At 41.6% G+C, this 21,589-nt stretch overlaps 1 protein-coding gene across 12 annotated transcripts in view; it reads left to right on the top strand.

The window, feature by feature from the left end:
- Positions 1 to 390: 390 nt before the first annotated feature.
- Positions 391 to 21,589, top strand: part of LOC115161280 (POU domain, class 2, transcription factor 1) — a 37,254-nt gene continuing 16,055 nt past the window's right edge. For 3 of the 12 annotated variants that reach the window (XM_029712131.1, XM_029712122.1, XM_029712124.1), the window contains exons 1-3: positions 14,410 to 14,527; positions 15,128 to 15,199; positions 17,109 to 17,200. In XM_029712131.1, coding sequence (XP_029567991.1) covers positions 14,497 to 14,527; positions 15,128 to 15,199; positions 17,109 to 17,200 — 195 coding nt within the window. In that variant the 5' untranslated portion in view covers positions 14,410 to 14,496. Of the gene's footprint in view, positions 479 to 14,406; positions 14,528 to 15,127; positions 15,200 to 17,108; positions 17,201 to 21,589 lie in introns of those variants that run through there. The other 9 variants (XR_003869227.1, XM_029712123.1, XM_029712121.1 and 6 more) reach the window with 6 other exon arrangements.

The following is a 21,589-nucleotide window of genomic DNA, read 5'->3' as shown; positions in this document are numbered from 1 at the left end:
TTTATTCTATTGATTTAAAAAACTGAGGCTGAACACGTATAGGCTAGACTATATGTGCTACTGTATACACACACACACACACAGTTTACTACACATGTTACACACGTGTGCCATTTCACATACACTAACAAACACAAACAATGCATTATGATACTATTCAATATTCTGCCATATTTGCAGCCTACAACATTGAATATATTTGAAGATGTATTTAGTTCAATTTACTTTAGACTACTTAGGTTATTAGAATATTACTAACATGGGTTAACACATGCAAATATAACATTGTACGAAAAAACATATTCATACTTTTTCAAATGTATTTTTAAAGTACGTCAAAATACAGTGCACTTGCACATGAGTTGTGTGTGGTGTGTGTAGATTATAAATCCCTTTCCTACCAGGGCTGGGATTTCGGGTTAAATATTCAAAATGGCGGACGGAGGAGCAGCGAGTCAAGATGAGAGTTCAGGACCAGGTAATCATTACAGCATTTTACATATTCATACTTATATTCAAAAACTATTTATCTGAAACCGTTTAGCACAGAAGAAAGGCGACAACAAAATAATTTGGCGCAATGTTGCTGTTGTCCGCATTATTTCAATTAATTCACCGCTAGCGGATATTTGACAGGGGGAAACAGGCTATAGTATTGCAGTGCGACGGCGAAAAATAAATATATATAAAAAGACATGCCTACCTTTGTGATTAGACCGCTGTACGCCGCTACATATTCATACCACTGTCTACAAATACAATTTAGCATATTTTATTAGTAATCGGCGACGTGACTGTTTTTATACATGCCATATTCAGATATTGCTCAAATACTGTAGCTGTGCTAGCTTGATACGATGGTTAGCTTGGCTGCTATAGCTAGGCGATCGGCTTTGTGTTGATGCTTATTATTGTGGTGTGAACCTTCTTGGAGGATGTTTGCATATTCATTTTTTTCTCCCCCCACCAACAGTCAGCGGCTGCGCGTACTACACGTTACAGTAACATAATAGAAAGCCGAGAAGCTAACTTGCTTGATGTCGCTTTTATTTGCCTATTATCCCCAGCCTTTGTGTTCGGTGCAGTCGGTGTAGCTGTTGTGTTATTCATGTGGGCCTGTCCGACCATAGAGAGAACGCGGAGTTCAGCATATTTCATTAACTATTCGACATATCGCGTTCGACGCAAAATATGTCAACCTTTTTTTAGCTTGCCAGTTATAGACAATGACAATTTGTCATGTTTTTAGATTAAAAGTAGGCTAAACCATTTTTTTTTTCATCCCATGGTAGGCAGCTACAATCTGCCCATTTTCAGCTCCTAGTGCGTGAGCTAGTTTCACTGACATCAACAACAGCATTACTTTTCTTTAGCATAAAAGCCCAAACTCTTTATGAAATGTTTAGCATATATTGTTGTTTTTAGGACGTATTGGTCAAACCCTTTGAAATGTTTAGCATATATTGTCGTTTTTAGGACGTATTGGTTGTGCTGCCTACCTCCTGTGTGTTTTAGCCTTAGTGATGAATAAACAAGTGTCACTATTTATTTTTAGCCAAAATATAGCTAGCTAAAATAGTTACATAAAGGCTGTTCCTGAATGTTATTAGCTGTTAAATACAACTAATAACATTCACGGTCGACATGAGAGAATTTGACCAGGGGACCTGCCCTGCTCCAAATAACCGAGAACAACTGATACAATTGTATCTTTTGTTGCCGCCATTGTCTCGACTTTCGCTATGTGGTTGTCAGAGTTTGGATGAAAGATTTGAAGTTTCGCCCCAAACGCCCGACTCACTCTTGTCTTGATTTATCTTGTGTGTGCGTCTGTATGGGTGGCGTTTGTTTACGCAGTCTGAATATATTAAAAACTTCATTAGAATGACTAATTCGGGGAGGTTTCCTATATTTAAAAACAGCCAGTCGATCTCTCCGCCTCTCTCGTTTAGAATGATTCCCGTCTTCGGTTTAGGTTTTGAATGCCGTTTTTTTCTCTCAGCAATCCATGTCCGAGAGGCTTAGTTTACCTGTGCCATTTTTTTCCTGGGGAGAGGTAGCGAGGCCCACTTCCGTGACAGTGAGGGGCAGAAGAGAGGCACAACTCATTAATGTTCTCGGTCTCATTTTGATGAAAGGGCAGCCAACGGCTCCCACCCGTTTTCATTTCACATTCCGCTGTTTCACCGTGATAATAAACACTCCAGATTAACACACAGAGTTGCCGAAGTAACCTACAAATTGTTTTGCTCTCGATGTGATGTATTTTATGATGACTTTGATTAACTTTTATGAACATTCTATCTGGCCAGCAAACACATTTCCCAAAAGATTCGTGAACTAGGCCATTTTCTGCTTAGGCTAATGTTTGTGTATGTCAACATTTTAGTTGTTGGTTACATTCCTCTTATTAAAGAGAAGCTTATTCATATTGTGAAACCATGCTGTCCTTGTCACTGTAAAACATCACTTGGGGGTGGGGGGGTTAATTAATTTTTTTGTTGCTTTGGGAAGGATAGTGTGTTTTTTCCCCTGGTTTACATTCACTTTAACAGGTTTGACTATATAATTTCTTCCATCCTAGCCAAAGTTCCTCATCTACTTGTATGCGCCTCCCCTATATCGAGGTATTTTGATACTCTGTCTATCCTACACTCTATCACCATTCATAGTGCCAATAGTGGTAGGTGGATTGTTTGTCCAGATCTGCAATAGGCTAACTAGCAATCATACCACACATAAAAACATTCAAAGCTGCTTTAATTTTCAATATGAATCCACAAGAACAAATAGGAATAGCTGATAGGCAGCGGAGAGTCCAGGTGCATCATTGCGCATGAAATCATTAAAAAAAGCTCTCCTATTGATCTTGTTTAGGGACAATACAATTATCCTTCCTAGGCTAGCCTACAACACTACAATACAATGAATAATTGCATTATTGTTTTCAGGTGAGTACAAAATTGTGGGCCTCCACTCCCAACCTTCCATTTCCCCAACCTTCCATTCCCCCAACCTTCCATTCCCCCAACCTTCCATTCCCCCAACCTTCCATTTCCCCAACCTTCCATTTCCCCAACCTTCCATTCCCCCAACCTTCCATTCCCCCAACCCCGCCCAGCCATCCAAAGATGAAAATAGTTATATATAGTGCTGCCTGCCAGCAATAATTGTCTCTGATTGATTGAGAGATTCACAGAGCTATCATCATTAAGTAACATAATAGATACAAAGCATTTAATATTTACATTCATGCACTTTGAAATTAATTTTGTAACTTTTCCACAGAAGTCTTTATCCGCAGGGCATTCCAACATCACATGTGCCTACCTGATTTAGAGGACACAGTGAAGAGTTGGGGGAAATGTCATTGTGAAACGTTTCCTTGGTGTTAAATACAGTCTGTGAACAAACTTAAATTGTATAAATTGACGGTTCGGATTACGGAATACCATAGTCATATTTTTCCATATTCTGTTCCAGTTAATGGGTTGTTCAGATTCAATTAGATCTGTGGACCATACTTTTTTTAATGGCTAGCTTAGAGCATGAGCTTTCCAAAAGTTGTTTATACATTATAGAGATCAGTCCTTTCAGGAGCCCAGATATATTTTTTTAATAAATCCCATCATTGGATGGTTCGGTAGTTGGGTTTCCCAAGGGACTCCACAAGCCAACATAGATTACCTAAATTGTAAATATAGAAAAACTAGTAATGTGTATGTATCTTTAAAATCTTTTTAATGTTCTCAAACCATTACTGTCCATGATATCTGCAAGCGCACGGATTCCACATTTGGACCATTGGGGGAATGCAAAAGGAAATTGTGTTAGCAATAATAGGACCAAAGCAAAGTTTACATTGTTTAAGGGATATATCAGTGAAGACCACCTCTTCCAGGGCAGCAGGAGACACCATATTTCTTTCTATATTCAGCCAGGGGGCAGAAAAATAATGTCTGAAATACAACTCTGATGGGAAAATGTACATATTGTTTGTTGTAAATATATTTTAGAATATTTGCATGAAATTCGGTCGCCAATTGGATACAAACCTAGCTATAGACACCCTAAAGACTGGCAATTGTGCTAGTCTGGTGTCACTTTGATTATGCCTGCACATGGATGGTTCACCAGCAACCGCAAACATCTGAAGAATAAGCTACAGATCAGCCAAAACAAGCTTGTAAGAATTATACTTAAACTCATCTGGATGTTGAGCATTTTAAGCAGCTAGGCTGGCTATCTGTGGAAAAAAGACTAGTATTAATTTACCTTGGCCTAGTCCACATAATTATCACGGACTCAGCCCCCAGGTAACTATCCAACTATTTTTTCTTTGTTAGAGATGTCTACCAGCGTAATACTGGAGCCAGAGACTTTAATATTCCCTGTTTTAAATAGAAGAGTTTATCTGGTAAGAACACATTTTTATATTCCAGTGCTGTTACGTGAAACAAACTACCACAGCAACTCAAAGCCATACCAACCATAACCACTTTTAAAAAATGTCAAAAGCTGGCTGATGGAGCCTTTTTTGAATGTGTCTGTATCTATGTAGGGAAAGGGGACACCTAGTCAGTTGTACAACTGAATGCATTCAATTGAAATATGTCTTCCACATTTAACCCAACCACTCTGAATCAGAGAGGTGCGGGGGGCTGCCATAATATACATCCACAGCACCCGGGGAACAATGGGTTAACTGCCTTGCTCAGGGGAAGAACAACAAATTTTTACCTTGTCAGCTCGGGGAATCGATCCAGCAACCTTTCGGTTACTGGCCCAACGCTCTAAACACTAGGCTACTACCGGTAGGTATCTCTGTATTGTAAATGTATTTAAGTCCCCACCTTATTGTGCTATCCCGGTCACTTAAAAAAATCTTTGTACTGTGTATATATACAGTACCAGTCAAAAGTTTGGACACACCAACTCATTCCAGGGTTTTTCTTTATTTTCATTATTTCTTACATTGTAAAATAATAGTGAAGACATCAAAACTATGAAATAACACATATGGAATCATGTTGTAACCCAAAAAGTATTAAACAAATCAAAATAATTGTATATTTGAGATTCTTCAAAGTAGCCACCCTTTGCCTTCATGACAGCTTTGCACATTCTTGGCATTCTCTAAACCAGCTTCATGAGGTCATCACCTGGAATGCATTTCAATGAACAGGTGTGCCTTGTTAATTTGTGGAATTTCTTTCCTTCTTAATGCGTTTTAGCCAATCAGTTATGTTGTGACAAGGTAGGGCTGGTATACAGAAGATAGCCCTATTTGGTAAAGGACCAAGTCCATATTATGGCAAGAACAGCTCACATAAGCAAAGAGAAACGACAGTCCATCATTACTTTAAGACATGAAGGTCAGTCAATCCGGATCATTTCAAGAACTTTGAAAGTTTCTTTAAGTGCAGTCACAAAAACCATCAAGCGCTATGATGAAACTGGCTTTCATGAGGACCGTCACAGGAAAAGAAGACAGAGTTACCTCTGATATAAAGGATAAGTTCATTACCAGCCTCAGAAATTGCAGCCCATATAAATGCTTTACAGAGTTCAAGTAACTGAAAAATCTCACCATCAACTGTTCAGAGGAGACTGTGTAAATCAGGCCTTCATGGTCAAACTGCTGCAAAGAAACCACTACTAAAGGACACCAATAAGAAGAAGACACTTGCTTGGGCCAAGTAACACGAGCAATGGACATTAGACTTGTGGAAATCTGCCCTTTGGTCTGATGAGTCCAAATTTGAGATTTTTGGTTCCAACGGTCATGTCTTTGTGATACCCAGAGTAGGGGAACGGATGATCTCCGCATGCATGTGTGGTTCCACCGTGAAGCATGGAGGTGTGATGGTGTGGGTGTGCTTTGCTGGTGACACTGTCAGTGACTTATTTAGAATTCAAGGCACGCTTAACCAGCATGGCTACCACAGCATTCTGCAGCAATACGCCATCCCATCTGGTTTGCGCTTAGTTGGACAATCATTTGTTTTTCAACATGACAATGATCCAACACACTTCCAGGTTGCGTAATTGAGATGGTTTGGGATGAGTTGGACAACAGAGTGAAGGAAAAGCAGCTGACAAATGCTCAGCATATATGGGAACTACTTCAAGACTGTTGGAAAAGCATTCCAGGTGAAGCTGGTTGAGAGAATGCCAAGAGTGTGCAAAGCTGTCATCAAGGCAAAGGGTGGCTACTTTGAAGAATCTCAAATATAAAATATATTTTGATTTGTTTAACACTTTTAATGGTTACTACGTGATTCTGGGCGGCAGGTAGCCTAGTGGTTAGAGTGTTGGACTAGTATCCGAAAGGTTGCAAGATCAAATCCCTGAGCTGACAAAGTAAAAATCTGTCATTCTGCTCCTGAACAAAGCAGTTAACCCACTGTTCCTAGGCCGTCATTGAAAATAAGAATTTGTTCTTAACTGACTTGCCTAGTTAAATAAAGATAAAATAAATTCCATATGTGTTATTTCATAATTTTGATGTCTTCACTATTATTCAACAATGTAGAAAATAGTAAAAATAAAGAAAAACCCTTGAATGAGTAGGTGTGTCCACACTTTTGACTGGTACTGTATGCATTTTTTAAACTGACAAATAAAATCAATCGATCAAATCAATCTAAACTGTGCAGCTGCCATTTGATGAGTGGAAATAGACATCTGTTACAAAATACAAAAAAGTTTAATGATATTCGGAGATGGTCAAGCCAAGCCTTCAAAGCTGGGTAGGCTTACAAGGTAGGGAGGGATGTATTTTCTGTTTGTCCAGATTGACATGGTCTATTTATTGTGGTGTTGAAAATGCAAACCTTTATATTGTGTGCTTGAAGTTTGTTAAATTGGTTGTGTGGTGCATTGGCATTGGCATATTTTATAACATCAAAATGTTGAAAATCAGATTTCCCCCTAGCTGATCATTGTATGCTGCCGACTCTGTTCGTAGTGTAGGCCTAATGAAACGGGGAGGTAGAGTAGGCTTGTCTGTGATGTTCGGCGAACCCTCAACCTTCTGGCTCATAGCCCTGTGTCGCATCGAATGTGTGACAAAAACATGCTGAAGGGGTGAAGACGATATCCACGTTTATAAACACAGGGTTGCTAAAATAGTTATTTGTTGTCGTAAACATTATTTTGAGTTCATTCTATGAGGTGGAAGGTGTGCAATTATTTTACAGTGCAAAGGGGAGGTCATGAAAATGTTTTTTATGTTGGGGAGTTGGGTGCCTTTTTTTTACGAACAACTTAAATTGTGTGCCTTCCCCACAATAAATGTCTATCTGTCCCTTATTTTCTTCCTTGGGAAGCATTATATGTCCTTTGTAAAAAAATCAAATTTTGTTCTAAAATACCCTAATTATGAACTAAGCTACTTTTTGGGGGGGGTGAGAAATGATTTTATCATTTTCACATTCACCCTCCTTACTTCCTCACAGTTTTACATCTCCACCACCCCCATTCCATCCCGAGAGTTCTGAACATGAATATTCATGAATGTAAACATAGTAATCGTGAATAATGCATTATGTTCAGTAATAGATGCAGGGCATCAGAAAGGTGTGCATGAAGTACATACAGACAAGCTGTTCTAGAGTGGGAGTTGGAGAGGAGCATGTCATGTGCAGATAGAGATGTTCTGTAAATGACTCGAATCAGACGGATAGTATAGGGCATTTCCATGTAAAATCAACCATGAGCACCAACATGTGAAGTTCATAGGTGCATATTAAATTGGGTGTCAAATGAAAGCTAAGAGTCTATATTTTGGGGGAAATTAAGGCATATATACATTTTTCAACCATTTTCCATCCTAAAAATTAGGCATAAGTAAAGGCTTTGATTTCTGGATAAACAGATGGAAAAGGGTCTTAGAAAACATCTAGCAGAAAAAGTCTTAAACGGTATCAGAAATACATCCAAACATAATGATGTTGACGTTAAGACCCCTGCCAACTAATACTTATATTTTGTTTTGGAGAAATAGTTTACATTCTGTAAGTTTAAGAAATATTGACTTGTGACTTGTAATTTTGTTTGTGAATTATTAAGTGATTAAAACTCGGAATTCTAACGGAATTACCAAAAAAATCGAACAGAATTACTGCTACAGAATTGGCTACAATAATCACAAATAAAATAGGGCTGTATCGGTCATGACATTTTTTTTCTGCCGGTAATAGTCATGCAAATAACTGCCGGTCTCAAGGTAATTGACTGTTAATTAACATAAACACGTTTAGCATCTCCAGGCCTCCACACATGCAAGCCACATACAAGCCGCTTATGCTCACCTTTGGAACATCTACATTTTAAAAAAGTCTAATAAACACCATCACAATAAATTCACAATTTATTTTAGTCAGGTCTAAAGAAACATGATATGAAGAAAATGTATTTCACTTGAATAGAATGTGAGTTGGCCTACTGTTTGTTATCTGGCTATGCACCATGTCATAGGCTGTAATCTAATTTATTTAGCAGGCAAGATATGCTTATAAGTGCAGTGCCATTATTTTATAGTAAATCATTTTTTTAGTAAGAAGAATAAAATAGAAAGGATATTTTTCCCATTCCACAGTGAGTGTTATTATAAAGTTGCCACGTTGAGCGTAAAAGTGATCATTTGAAACAGGTCCTATATGCTAGATTTAGAGTTATTTGGAAACTTTAGCTGTGAATGATACAAACCTTAGAATGTCTTAGTTTTATAGCGGAGCATGTGCTTAATATGAACAGCTGATAAATAAATATAGCAGCAGGTGGGATCCTCTTCTTTTTAGTGGCAAACATCAAACTCTGCTTTCACATTGCATATAGAAATGTGTGGGCTTATAGGAACACTTTTACTCCACGCATCAACCACTGTTTGAGGAGCATGTAGCCTCTTGCTGCGTAACAGGTGATATTCCGCCCAAACTCTGAATGCCATGGGCTCTCCAACCCTGTTCCTGCAGCTACCCAATGCTTCATTTGGGAAACCAAGTGAAATATCTTTTGAGAAATCGATAGTAACATGTTTTTACAACAAAACATATTTCATTAAACTGTTGACAGCCCCTCTCTCTGTGCGCTGGAGAAAGCAGAGAGAGGAGGTTCTGGAAACGCACAGTGGTGAGACATTCTGTAGCTACAGGTAACGTGTCAGCCTATTAATTATAACAAATATTAAAAAATGCGCTATTAACTAGGCTATTCAAAATCAAATACAAATTCACTATGATTGTAGACTAACTCCGTAAGCCGCCCTGCACAATCAATCAATGAACCAACATCATGGCCTAGGCCTCTACGTTCTCTCCCAGACTCATGGATAAAACGTTTTGTGCGTAGCATAAGTTAACCAGTCCATTCAGTGAGCATAATACTGAGTCCACACTCAGAGGTGATTACTAGAATGTGTTTAATTTTGCAGTATAGGCTAGCTAGACCAATTATGTACCAAAGGCATCTTAAATCTTTTATCATTATTTTTTAAATGTTTTTTTCCCCCCCGTGTGCGTAATACGCGGAAGGCGATAAGGCTATGTATTGTATAACAGCATAGTCATTATTTTAATTCAGTTTTTTCCCCCGGGCTTGGGCTCATATACATATGTATAAGCTCTAATATGCATATGGGTGTTTTGAATGAATCATCACCTTAGAAAGCGCTGTCCTTTTCGTTGTTAGGCTTTGAAACAACGTCCACAACGACCATGTTTTCCACTCAGTTTCAGCCTGTTGTTCAACTTCTTTCTTCAAATTGATCGATCACAGTGTGGTGAGTTTTAAAAGCATGATACTGTTTTGATGATAAGTGTTTGATGTGATTTCTGATCGCGTTTGATGTCCACTGGCATACTGTTATGTTCAGTTCATAACTGTTTTCTTTGTGTTTCTGTCATCTGGTGGTCAAACCAAGTGTTAAAACAGTTTGTCTGCCCTCTCTCTTCTCTCTCTCTTCTCTATCTCTTCTCTATCTCTTCTCTATCTCTATCTCTTCTTTCTTTCTTTCTTTCTTTCTTTCTTTCTTTCTTTCTTTCTTTCTCCCCCCCCTCTGGTTAATGTCACCTCTCCCAGCTGTTTCTAACACCTACCCTGTGAGACCCCTCACTTTCCATTTACTGTAACCAGTATCCTCACCCATTGAGCACCGGATGTCCATGGACATTGAAAAGGTGAAGAAATTTGGTCAGTCCACCCTGGCCTTGATGTTATTGTCCACGACCGAACTGGACCAAATCTGAACCTATCAAATCAAAATCACATTTTATTGGTCACATACACATGGTTAGCAGACGTTATTGCGAGTTTAGCGAAATGCTTATACTTATAGACTTGTGTTTCACAAGTTTGGATAGTACAGTGAGTAGAATACAGTAGTACAGTAAAGAAAAGTATAGTACAGTAGAGTATATTGTACTGTACTGAATTATACTCTGCTTTACAGAATTCCACTGTACTGTACTCTACTCTACTCTGCTGTACTGCACTGTACTCTACTGCGCTCTGCTGCGAAACTTGTGAAACATGAGGAGAATAACGTTCAAATCCAGAATTATGTATTTCTGTGTTGTACAAATTAGAGACCCATCATGTAATTCCGTTACCGTAATTCCGTTCCGGTTGTAAATCCACTTCATTTACTGTAGTTCAATAACCAAAATGGATTTTTTCAAACTCAAGGTGCCATGTCATAGCTGACACCCCATTCTTTCTGCAGACATCTTTGAATTTTAATTCAGAGCAAATATTTAACAACGTGCTCGTATTAAAACCTGAGGGGGATTTTACTGTAATTCTGTTATCAAAGTTGGCATTGGCACAGTTCTTCCACTAAATTCGTTTTTTGTACAAATAACAAATATAGCATAGCTAGAGAAAATATATAGCGTAGTTCAGGTATCTTTTAGAAGGTACTTTAATCAGGGTTGCCAGTAGCCCTGCTTGAAATGGGCTAGCCTACTCAAAAGTGAGGACAGAAATACATGATAGATAGGATCAGACACATCCTTACTCAGGCCTCTGCCTTTTCCACACATTCTATAGCTCCCCATTTCCTGTCATTTTTTTTTTGGGGGGGGGGGGGGGTAACAACTGTCGTTACTTGTGAGTTACACCAGCCTACCAACAGATAGCCTACCTGTGACCAATGGAGAAACATTTGGTCACTGTAGTTGTAGAACAGTGAAATGCCTTAACGCAGACACTGTAACATGCTAAGTACTGTTCTAACAAAGTAGTTTAGGCCCATAGGCTCAACTCGACTATGATATTAATGGGAACTTAGCTTGTAGTGTTGCCGTGACTTACATACCATGGGTGAAGTTAAATGTCAGTGGAATTTGAATATATACTTATTATTCTGCGCTCGCTATCCCTCATGTCACGTTGAATGTCTCCGTTCACATTAACTGTTCCGTTATATTCACTCTCAATAAAACCGCACTAATGAGTTACCTATTTAAAATTCTCTCTGCTAAAATATTTGCATAATGCATTGTTCACGCTCCACATTTGGGTTTTGCAAGACACTAGCAACTGCGTTTTAAATAAAGTGTCTTTCTCCTTACTTCTAATGTGTGTTTTGATATTTCCCTTTTTGTTTCTGAACCCTTCTGTTTTCTCTTTTTGTTCGGCTTTAAGAGAGGTAGAGTAGTGTACCGGTTTGGAAGGAGGAAGATGGGGTCTCTGTAGCTTGGTTATCTCTAAGATAATTTTTTCCATCCACAAATGTAGGCCTACATGTTGTATTGATTGGTAATATTATATTCTGCAAGGCCTGCTTATTCAGAGGCAAAGCACCAATATTCCACCCTAATTGAACCAGTATTTGAATTGAACCAGTTTCTGAGAACCCATGCAGGACATTTGAGTCATTAGCAACAACGACCTGATATGGCCTTTTTGGTTGAGAAAAACATTGGAGAGTTGGTGGTGAGACATACTTGCTATGGCTTTGAGAAAGAGGGTTTAAGTGTTGTAACCTGGCCTAAATCTGCCTTCTGAAGAGAATGTTTAGCCATAAGTTTCCTTGGCTGAAAAAGTACTCAAACAAACTAGGCTAATGCTGGCTACTGTTTGACTCACTGGCTACTGTTTGGTTAGTCCTGGACAGGCCCCAGCATGGCTACTGTTTGGTTAGTCCTGGACAGGCCCCAGCATGGCTACTGTTTGGTTAGTCCTGGACAGGCCCCAGCATGGCTACTGTTTGGTTAGTCCTGGACAGGCCCCAGCATGGCTACTGTTTGGTTAGTCCTGGACAGGCCCCAGCATGGCTACTGTTTGGTTAGTCCTGGACAGGCCCCAGCATGGCTACTGTTTGGTTAGTCCTGGACAGGCCCCCAGCATGGCTACTGTTTGGTTAGTCCTGGACAGGCCCTAGCATGGCTACTGTTTGGTTAGTCCTGGACAGGCCCCAGCATGGCTACTGTTTGACTCAGTCCTGGACAGGCCCCAGCATGGCTACTGTTTGGTTAGTCCTGGACAGGCCCCAGCATGGCTACTGTTTGGTTAGTCCTGGACAGGCCCCAGCATGGCTACTGTTTGGTTAGTCCTGGACAGGCCCCAGCATGGCTACTGTTTGGTTAGTCCTGGACAGGCCCCAGCATGGCTACTGTTTGGTTAGTCCTGGACAGGCCCCAGCATGGCTACTGTTTGGTTAGTCCTGGACAGGCCCCAGCATGGCTACTGTTTGGTTAGTCCTGGACAGGCCCCAGCATGGCTACTGTTTGGTTAGTCCTGGACAGGCCCCAGCATGGCTACTGTTTGGTTAGTCTACTGTCCTCAGGTCTGCTTTGTCATGTCTCTTGTTCAGTCTCTGTTCGTCCTGGTCAATGGTGTGAAGGAGTGGTTGGAATAGTTGTAGTTGGGGAGCTCAGGAAAGAGAAGAAGGTTTAGTTTTCTGTTGAGGATTCTCTGAGCAAGGCTATGCCACACGTTGGCTCCCCCTTTTTCAGAGATCTATCCACCCAAAACTGTAGGAGATTTGGTGGTTGAGACATACTTGCTGTGGCTTTGAGAAAGAGGGTTTAAGTGTTGTAACCTGGCCTAAATCGGCCTTCTGAAGAAAATTGAGATTTAATTCTAACATTGCTTTGACACCTCACTCTGTCAGTCGGGTGCCTGCTTGCACGCCACGTTATGTTCCAAGGCATGTTCTTCTACGCTGAATTAAAAAGAGAGAGGGGGAAAAAGCCAGCTCAACACGAAAAACGAATCTAATGGAATTTAAAGCTAATCTAAATATGCTAATCTTCCCACGCTTCATAAACAGCCGATAGTACCCGTTGCCCCCCTTCTCTCTCTCTCTCTCCTCTCTCTCTCTCTCTCTCTCTCTCTCCTTCTCTCTCCTTCTCTCTCTCTCTCTCTCTCTCTCTCTCCTCTCTCTCTCTCTCTCTCTCTCTCTCTCTCTCTCTCTCTCTCTCTCTCCTTCTCTCTCTCTCTCTCTCTCTCTCTCTCTCTCTCTCTCTCTCTCTCTCTGTCTCTCACTCTTTCTCTCAGTAGTTGTGCAGAGTGGAATGCCATAGCCACGAGGGGTCCGTCAGTAATGACAGACCCCTCATTAATAGCCAGGCCTGGTCTCTGTGTCTCCTGGGGGAGTTTGGGACCAGTGGTTCGAGACATTCTATTAGTTCTATTCGCGCCCTCCACCTGTCCATGCCAACGTTCCCAGACCACCGCCCCAGAATCCTCACAGTGAATTCTGGGAAGTTGTTTTTCATCCTTTTTACCAGGCCCTCTTAGCTAATTAATCTGCTGCTTGTATTCTGCTGGTAATTGTTTTTTTTATGTTCCCCTCCCGCCTACGCTGTATGCCTGTTTTGAGCCATCTCTCTTTTTTTCTTCTCCTATTCCCCTGTTTTTTTATCATCCTCCAAAAAGCCATCCAATTAATATGCTAATGAGATAATACATATTTATGGTGGTTTTAAATTATGCAGACAGCTTTCAGAGCCCGGTGTGAAACGAGTCACTCGCAGAACTTCAAAGCCTTGCATCGCTAACGAGGCAGGGCTTGATTTGCATACTGCTTTAATCAGATGAATACTGATTATACTTCATTATAGAGTGGGGGGAGAGAGAGGAGAGGGGGAGAGAGCTGCCAGCTGCAATCGTTTATTTTTCCTTCGACAGAGAGAGAGCAAGAGAGAGAGAGAGAGAACTTTTCCAGTAGTCGTGACACTCCTGGCGCACACAGGAGACAGAGAGAGTCGGAGAAGAAGAGGGAGACCATTGGAAAGGAAAGAGAGAGAGAAGAAGGTAGAGAGAGAGAAAAAGAGCTGTTTGGTTCCGTGGAGTACTGAGGCTGTATCTCAGTGTTGTGCGTTGGACTGCAGTGGTCTGTGTGGTTGTGGTTGTACTGTACACTGCTCGCTGACCAGTGGAAAGCAGAGAGGGAGGAGTGGGAGGGGCAGTGTGCCGACTGGACAGCCTGACGGAGGGTCTGTCCGGCGGAACCAAGCCTATCTGCTGCCTCTAGCTTATGCAACCATGCTGGAAAATAAAGGGGCACCAGAAGTGGGTGAGTCGTGGGGTCCGATGTAGTGTGTGTGTGTGTGTGTGTGTGTGTTTGTATGCGTGCATGCGGATGTGTGTATGTGAGAGAGAGATCATCAAGGACCAAGTCAAAAGGGGGGAAAATGTACTCTTGCTGGGCTTTTATGGATGTAAACGCATGCTCCAGGGTCTCTGTTATTTGCCGTTTGCTTGGTTGAGGATGTTGATTATCACTGTATTTAATGGTGCTTTCTAATAAGTTGGAAAATGTAGGCGCACACGAAAAAATGTAGGAGCACAATGGAAAATATTGGAGGTATTTTCAAGGCGCACTGGTGCTCCTACATTAAAATTCCAGGTCACACAGCTAAATATTTAGGAGCAATTGCAAGTAAAATGGTTGCATTGTAGAGCTCCATTACTGTGTGTGTTTAGCCTATTAAAAAACATTATCATGCTCTGTTGAAGGAGTGGGATGTGTCTAGTGTCATTATAGTAGGGTAGAAGACATCCGATCTTTAGAAGATGTGGGCTTTAGGGTCTGTTTTGGGATGGGATGGTGGGGGCGTTGCTTTTAGAGGGTCAATGACCGTTGAGTAAAATTCTCTCTGTCTGCCTCTTCCAGATTCTAGAATGAGTAATGCGTCGGAAACGAGTAAATGTGGAATGGAGAGTCAGAGTGGGGACGGAAACACAGGTGAGTTACCTGCTGTAACCTGCTGCTGCTTTGCTCTGCCTGTCTGTAACTCCTTCAACTGGTCACAAATGAAAAGGACCTTGACCATTAGACTATAAATTCAGGTAATGGTCTTCTGTTTGAAAACCTTTGCTCCTTTTTGTTGCCCTCTGAACACACGCCGGGGTCTGCACTCTGCACACAGCCATGCCTGTCCCACTGTGTGTATGTGGAGAAACCTAATGGCGTGAGAGGTTCAGTGGGAGGTTCAGTGGGAGGTTCAGTGAGAGGTTCAGTGAGAGGTTCAGTGAGAGGTTCAGTGAGAGGTTCAGTGAGAGGTTCAGTGAGAGGTTCAGTGAGAGGTTCAGTGAGAGGTTCAGTGAGAGGTTCAGTGAGTTGTTGTTGTGCTGTAATTAGAGGCTACTTTTTTTCTCACCTTTATTTAACCAGGTAGGCTAGTTGAGAATAAGTTCTCATTTACAACTGCGACCTGGCCAAGATAAAGCAAAGCAGTTCGACACAAACAACAACACAGAGTTACACATGGAATAAACAAACATGCAGTCAATAGTACAATAGAAAAAGTCTATATACAGTGTGTGCAAATGAGGTAGGATAAGGGAGGTAAGGCAATAAATAGGCCATAGTGGCGAAATAATTACAATATAGCAATTAAACACGGGAGTGATAGATGTGCAGAAGATGAATGTGCAAGTAGAAATACTGGGGTGCAAAGGAGCAAGATAAATAAATAACAGTATGGGGATGAGGTAGTTGGATGGGCTATTTACAGATGGGCTATGTACAGGTGCAGTGATCTGTGTGCTGCTCTGACAGCTGGTGCTTAAAGTTAGAGAGGGAGATATGAGTCTCCAGCTTCAGTGATTTTTGTAGTTCGCTCCAGTCATTGGCAGCATAGAACTGGAAGGAAAAGCGGTGCTTGTGTTACTTCAGTGCTTGTGTTATGTCAGTGTGTGCATTATTTTCACACGTGTTGATTTGTGAGTGCTATGTGAAACTGGGGGGGTGAGAGAGTGCTATGTGAAACTGGGGGGGTGAGAGAGGGGGGGGTGAGAGAGTGCTATGTGAAGGGGGGGTGAGAGAGTGCTATGTGAAGGGGGAGAGAGAGTGCTATGTGAAACTGGGGGGGTGAGAGAGTGCTATGTGAAACTGGGGGGGTGAGAGAGGGGGGGTGAGAGAGTGCTATGTGAAACTGGGGGGGGTGAGAGAGTGCTATGTGAAACTGGAGAGGTGAGAGGGGGGGGGTGAGAGAGTGCTATGTGAAGGGGGGGTGGGAGAGTGCTATGGGGGGGTGAGAGAGTGCTATGTGAAGGGGGGGTGAGAGAGTGCTATGTGAAGGGGGGGTGTGTGAGAGTGCTATGGGGGGGTGAGAGAGTGCTATGTGAAACTGGGGGGGGTGAGAGAGCTATGTGAAACTGGGGGGGTGAGAGTGCTATGTGAAACTGGGGGGGTGAGAGTGCTATGTGAAACTGGGGGGGTGAGAGTGCTATGTGAAACTGGGGGGGTGAGAGTGCTATGTGAAACTGGGGGGGTGAGAGTGCTATGTGAAACTGGGGGGGTGAGAGAGTGCTATGTGAAGGGGGGGTGAGAGAGCTATGTGAAAGGGGGGGTGAGAGAGCTATGTGAAACGGGGGGTGGGAGAGTGCTATGGAAAACTGGGGGGGTGAGAGAGTGCTATGGAAAACTGGGGGGGTGAGAGAGTGCTATGTGAAACTGGGGGGGTGAGAGAGTGCTATGTGAAACTGGGGTTGGGGGGGTGGGGAGGTGAGTGCTATGTGAAGGGGGGGTGAGGGGGGGTGAGAGTGCTATGTGAGGGGGGGTGAGAGTGCTATTTGAGGGGGGGTGAGTTTTTTTTTTTTTTTTTTTTTTTTTTCTTCGTCTGATGACTTGATTGCTTTTCTGTTCTCAGAAATCCAAACGAATGGACTGGACTTTCAGAGGCAGACGGTTCAGACCACAAGCGCAATCACCAACGCACACACACAGGCTCTCCTCCAACAGGTAACAGCGACACACAAACACACACACGGGCTCTCCTCCAACAGGTAACAGCGACACACAAACACACACACGGGCTCTCCTCCAACAGGTAACAGCGACACACAAACACACACACGGGCTCTCCTCCAACAGGTAACAGCGACACACAAACACACACACGGGCTCTCCTCCAACAGGTAACAGCGACACACAAACACACACACGGGCTCTCCTCCAACAGGTAACAGCGACACACAAACACACACACGGGCTCTCCTCCAACAGGTAACAGCGACACACAAACACACACACACACAGGAACAGTGCATTTAAATGAGTTAGGCGCTCTCGGTATCGGCTAGGAACAAGGCAGATTAATCAACCCTGTATGCTAATTAGCTGCTCTGCCGTTGCTCGGAAACAGATGGCGGAGAATATGCAAATCTATGCAGAATTCACATGCACTGCATAACATTTTTTTTCTTTTTTATTAACTTCTTCACTCACCCCCTCCCTTCTTCCTCTCGCTGTTCTCTGTGGATCATTTTCTGTTAAGACAATACCTTCAATAGGTTACCTAGTATTGAAACCCTGTGTTTGTGGATATCTGTCAGTGGGAGTGTGTTTTGTCTTGGTGTGTAGATGTTTTTCCACTTCTTCTACACTCCAAGGGTGAAAAGTAAAGTATGGGTCTTTCTCTAATCAATAATCTGACAACTAGATATTTGGCGTCTGTATACAATAAGTAGCAGTCAACATCATTATTTATTTAAAAACATACCGATATGGTGTACGGTGAACAGACGACTTGTGATAAATACAACGTCTCGAGACTGGACTAAACCTCAACATGCAGTTGTAAAAGAATGCAGATATATTGGGACTGGAAAACAGTATTGCACTCAGAGTTTACACTCAGAGTTTACACTTATCAGGAGTTGACTGTATCATGGGTCTGTTTCTATATGACATGTCTTCTGGGAAGGTTATCTTATCTATAGGAGGTTCATCTTATCTATAGGAGGTTCATCTTATCTATAGGAGGTTCATCTTATCTATAGGAGGTTCATCTTACCTATAGGAGGTTCATCTTATCTATAGGAGGTTCATCTTATCTATAGGAGGTTCATCTTATCTATAGGAGGTTCATCTTATCTATGGGGAGGTTCATCTTATCTATGGGGAGGTTCATCTTATCTATGGGGAGGTTCATCTTATCTATAGGAGGTTCATCTTATCTATGGGGAGGTTCATCTTATCTGTGGGGAGGTTCATCTTATCTATAGGAGGTTCATCTTATCTATAGGAGGTTCATCTTATCTATGGGAGGTTCATCTTATCTATAGGAGGTTCATCTTATCTATGGGGAGGTTCATCTTATCTATGGGGAGTTTCATCTTATCTATGGGGAGGTTCATCTTATCTATGGGGAGGTTCATCTTATCTATAGGAGGTTCATCTTATCTATAGGAGGTTCATCTTATCTATGGGGAGATTCATCTTATCTATGGGGAGGTTCATCTTATCTATGGGGAGGTTCATCTTATCTATGGGGAGGTTCATCTTATCTATGGGGAGATTCATCTTATCTATGGGGAGGTTCATCTTATCTATGGGGAGGTTCATCTTATCTATAGGGAGGTTCATCTTATCTATGGGGAGGTTTATCTTATCTATAGGAGGTTCATCTTATCTATAGGAGGTTCATCTTATCTATGGGGAGGTTCATCTTATCTATGGGGAGGTTCATCTTATCTATGGGGAGGTTCATCTTATCTATGGGGAGGTTCATCTTATCTATAGGAGGTTCATCTTATCTATGGGGAGGTTCATCTTATCTATGGGGAGGTTCATCTTATCTATGGGGAGGTTCATCTTATCTATAGGAGGTTCATCTTATCTATGGGGAGGTTCATCTTATCTATAGGGAGGTTCATCTTATCTATGGGGAGGTTCATCTTATCTATGGGGAGGTTCATCTTATCTATAGGAGGTTCATCTTATCTATGGGGAGGTTCATCTTATCTATGGGGAGGTTCATCTTATCTATGGGGAGGTTCATCTTATCTATGGGGAGGTTCATCTTATCTATAGGAGGTTCATCTTATCTATGGGGAGGTTCATCTTATCTATGGGGAGGTTCATCTTATCTATGGGGAGGTTCATCTTATCTATGGGAGGTTCATCTTATCTATGGGGAGGTTCATCTTATCTATGGGGAGGTTCATCTTATCTATAGGAGGTTCATCTTATCTATGGGGAGGTTCATCTTATCTATGGGGAGGTTCATCTTATCTATGGGGAGGTTCATCTTATCTATGGGGAGGTTCATCTTATCTATAGGAGGTTCATCTTATCTATAGGAGGTTCATCTTATCTATGGGGAGGTTCATCTTATCTATGGGGAGGTTCATCTTATCTATGGGGAGGTTCATCTTATCTATGGGGAGGTTCATCTTATCTATAGGAGGTTCATCTTATCTATAGGAGGTTCATCTTATCTATAGGAGGTTCATCTTGTCTATGGGGAGGTTCATCTTATCTATGGGGAGGTTCATCTTATCTATAGGAGGTTCATCTTATCTATAGGAGGTTCATCTTATCTATGGGGAGGTTCATCTTATCTATGGGGAGGTTCATCTTATCTATGGGAGGTTCATCTTATCTATAGGAGGTTCATCTTATCTATGGGGAGGTTCATCTTATCTATGGGGAGGTTCATCTTATCTATAGGAGGTTCATCTTATCTATGGGGAGGTTCATCTTATCTATTGGGAGGTTCATCTTATCTATGGGGAGTATCATCTTATCTATAGGAGGTTCATCTTATCTATGGGGAGGTTCATCTTATCTATGGGGAGGTTCGTCTTATCTATGGGGAGGTTCATCTTATCTATGGGGAGGTTCATCTTATCTATGGGGAGGTTCATCTTATCTATGGGGAGGTTCATCTTATCTATGGGGAGGTTCATCTTATCTATGGGGAGATTCATCTTATCTATAGGAGGTTCATCTTATCTATAGGGAGGTTCATCTTATCTATGGGGAGGTTCATCTTATCTATGGGGAGGTTCATCTTATCTATGGGGAGGTTCATCTTATCTATGGGGAGGTTCATCTTATCTAAGGGGAGGTTCATCTTATCTATGGGGAGGTTCATCTTATCTATGGGGAGGTTCATCTTATCTATGGGGAGGTTCATCTTATCTATGGGGAGGTTCATCTTATCTATAGGAGATTCATCTTATCTATGGGGAGGTTCATCTTATCTATGGGGAGGTTCATCTTATCTATGGGGAGATTCATCTTATCTATAGGAGGTTCATCTTATCTATAGGGAGGTTCATCTTATCTATGGGGAGGTTCATCTTATCTATGGGGAGGTTCATCTTATCTATGGGGAGGTTCATCTTATCTATGGGGAGGTTCATCTTATCTATGGGGAGGTTCATCTTATCTATGGGGAGGTTCATCTTATCTATGGGGAGGTTCATCTTATCTATGGGGAGGTTCATCTTATCTATAGGAGATTCATCTTATCTATGGGGAGGTTCATCTTATCTATGGGGAGGTTCATCTTATCTATGGGGAGGTTCATCTTATCTATGGGGAGGTTCATCTTATCTATGGGGAGGTTCATCTTATCTGTGGGGAGGTTCATCTTATCTGTGGGGAGGTTCATCTTATCTGTGGGGAGGTTCATCTTATCTATGGGGAGGTTCATCTTATCTATGGGGAGGTTCATCTTATCTATGGGGAGGTTCATCTTATCTAAGGGGAGGTTCATCTTATCTATGGGGAGGTTCATCTTATCTATGGGGAGGTTCATCTTATCTATGGGGAGGTTCATCTTATCTATGGGGAGGTTCATCTTATCTATAGGAGGTTCATCTTATCTATGGGGAGGTTCATCTTATCTATGGGGAGGTTCATCTTATCTATGGGGAGATTCATCTTATCTATAGGAGGTTCATCTTATCTATAGGAGGTTCATCTTATCTATAGGGAGGTTCATCTTATCTATGGGGAGGTTCATCTTATCTATGGGGAGGTTCATCTTATCTAAGGGGAGGTTCATCTTATCTATGGGGAGGTTCATCTTATCTATGGGGAGGTTCATCTTATCTATGGGGAGGTTCATCTTATCTATGGGGAGGTTCATCTTATCTATAGGAGGTTCATCTTATCTATGGGGAGGTTCATCTTATCTATGGGGAGGTTCATCTTATCTATGGGGAGATTCATCTTATCTATAGGAGGTTCATCTTATCTATAGGGAGGTTCATCTTATCTATGGGGAGGTTCATCTTATCTATGGGGAGGTTCATCTTATCTATGGGGAGGTTCATCTTATCTATGGGGAGGTTCATCTTATCTATGGGGAGGTTCATCTTATCTATGGGGAGGTTC

The sequence above is a fragment of the Salmo trutta genome, chromosome 24 (genome assembly GCF_901001165.1).
Source record: "Salmo trutta chromosome 24, fSalTru1.1, whole genome shotgun sequence".
NCBI classification, from domain to species: Eukaryota; Metazoa; Chordata; class Actinopteri; order Salmoniformes; family Salmonidae; genus Salmo; species Salmo trutta.
Note: the sequence above shows the minus strand (reverse complement) of the source record. Positions and strands in the feature narration are given on the sequence as shown.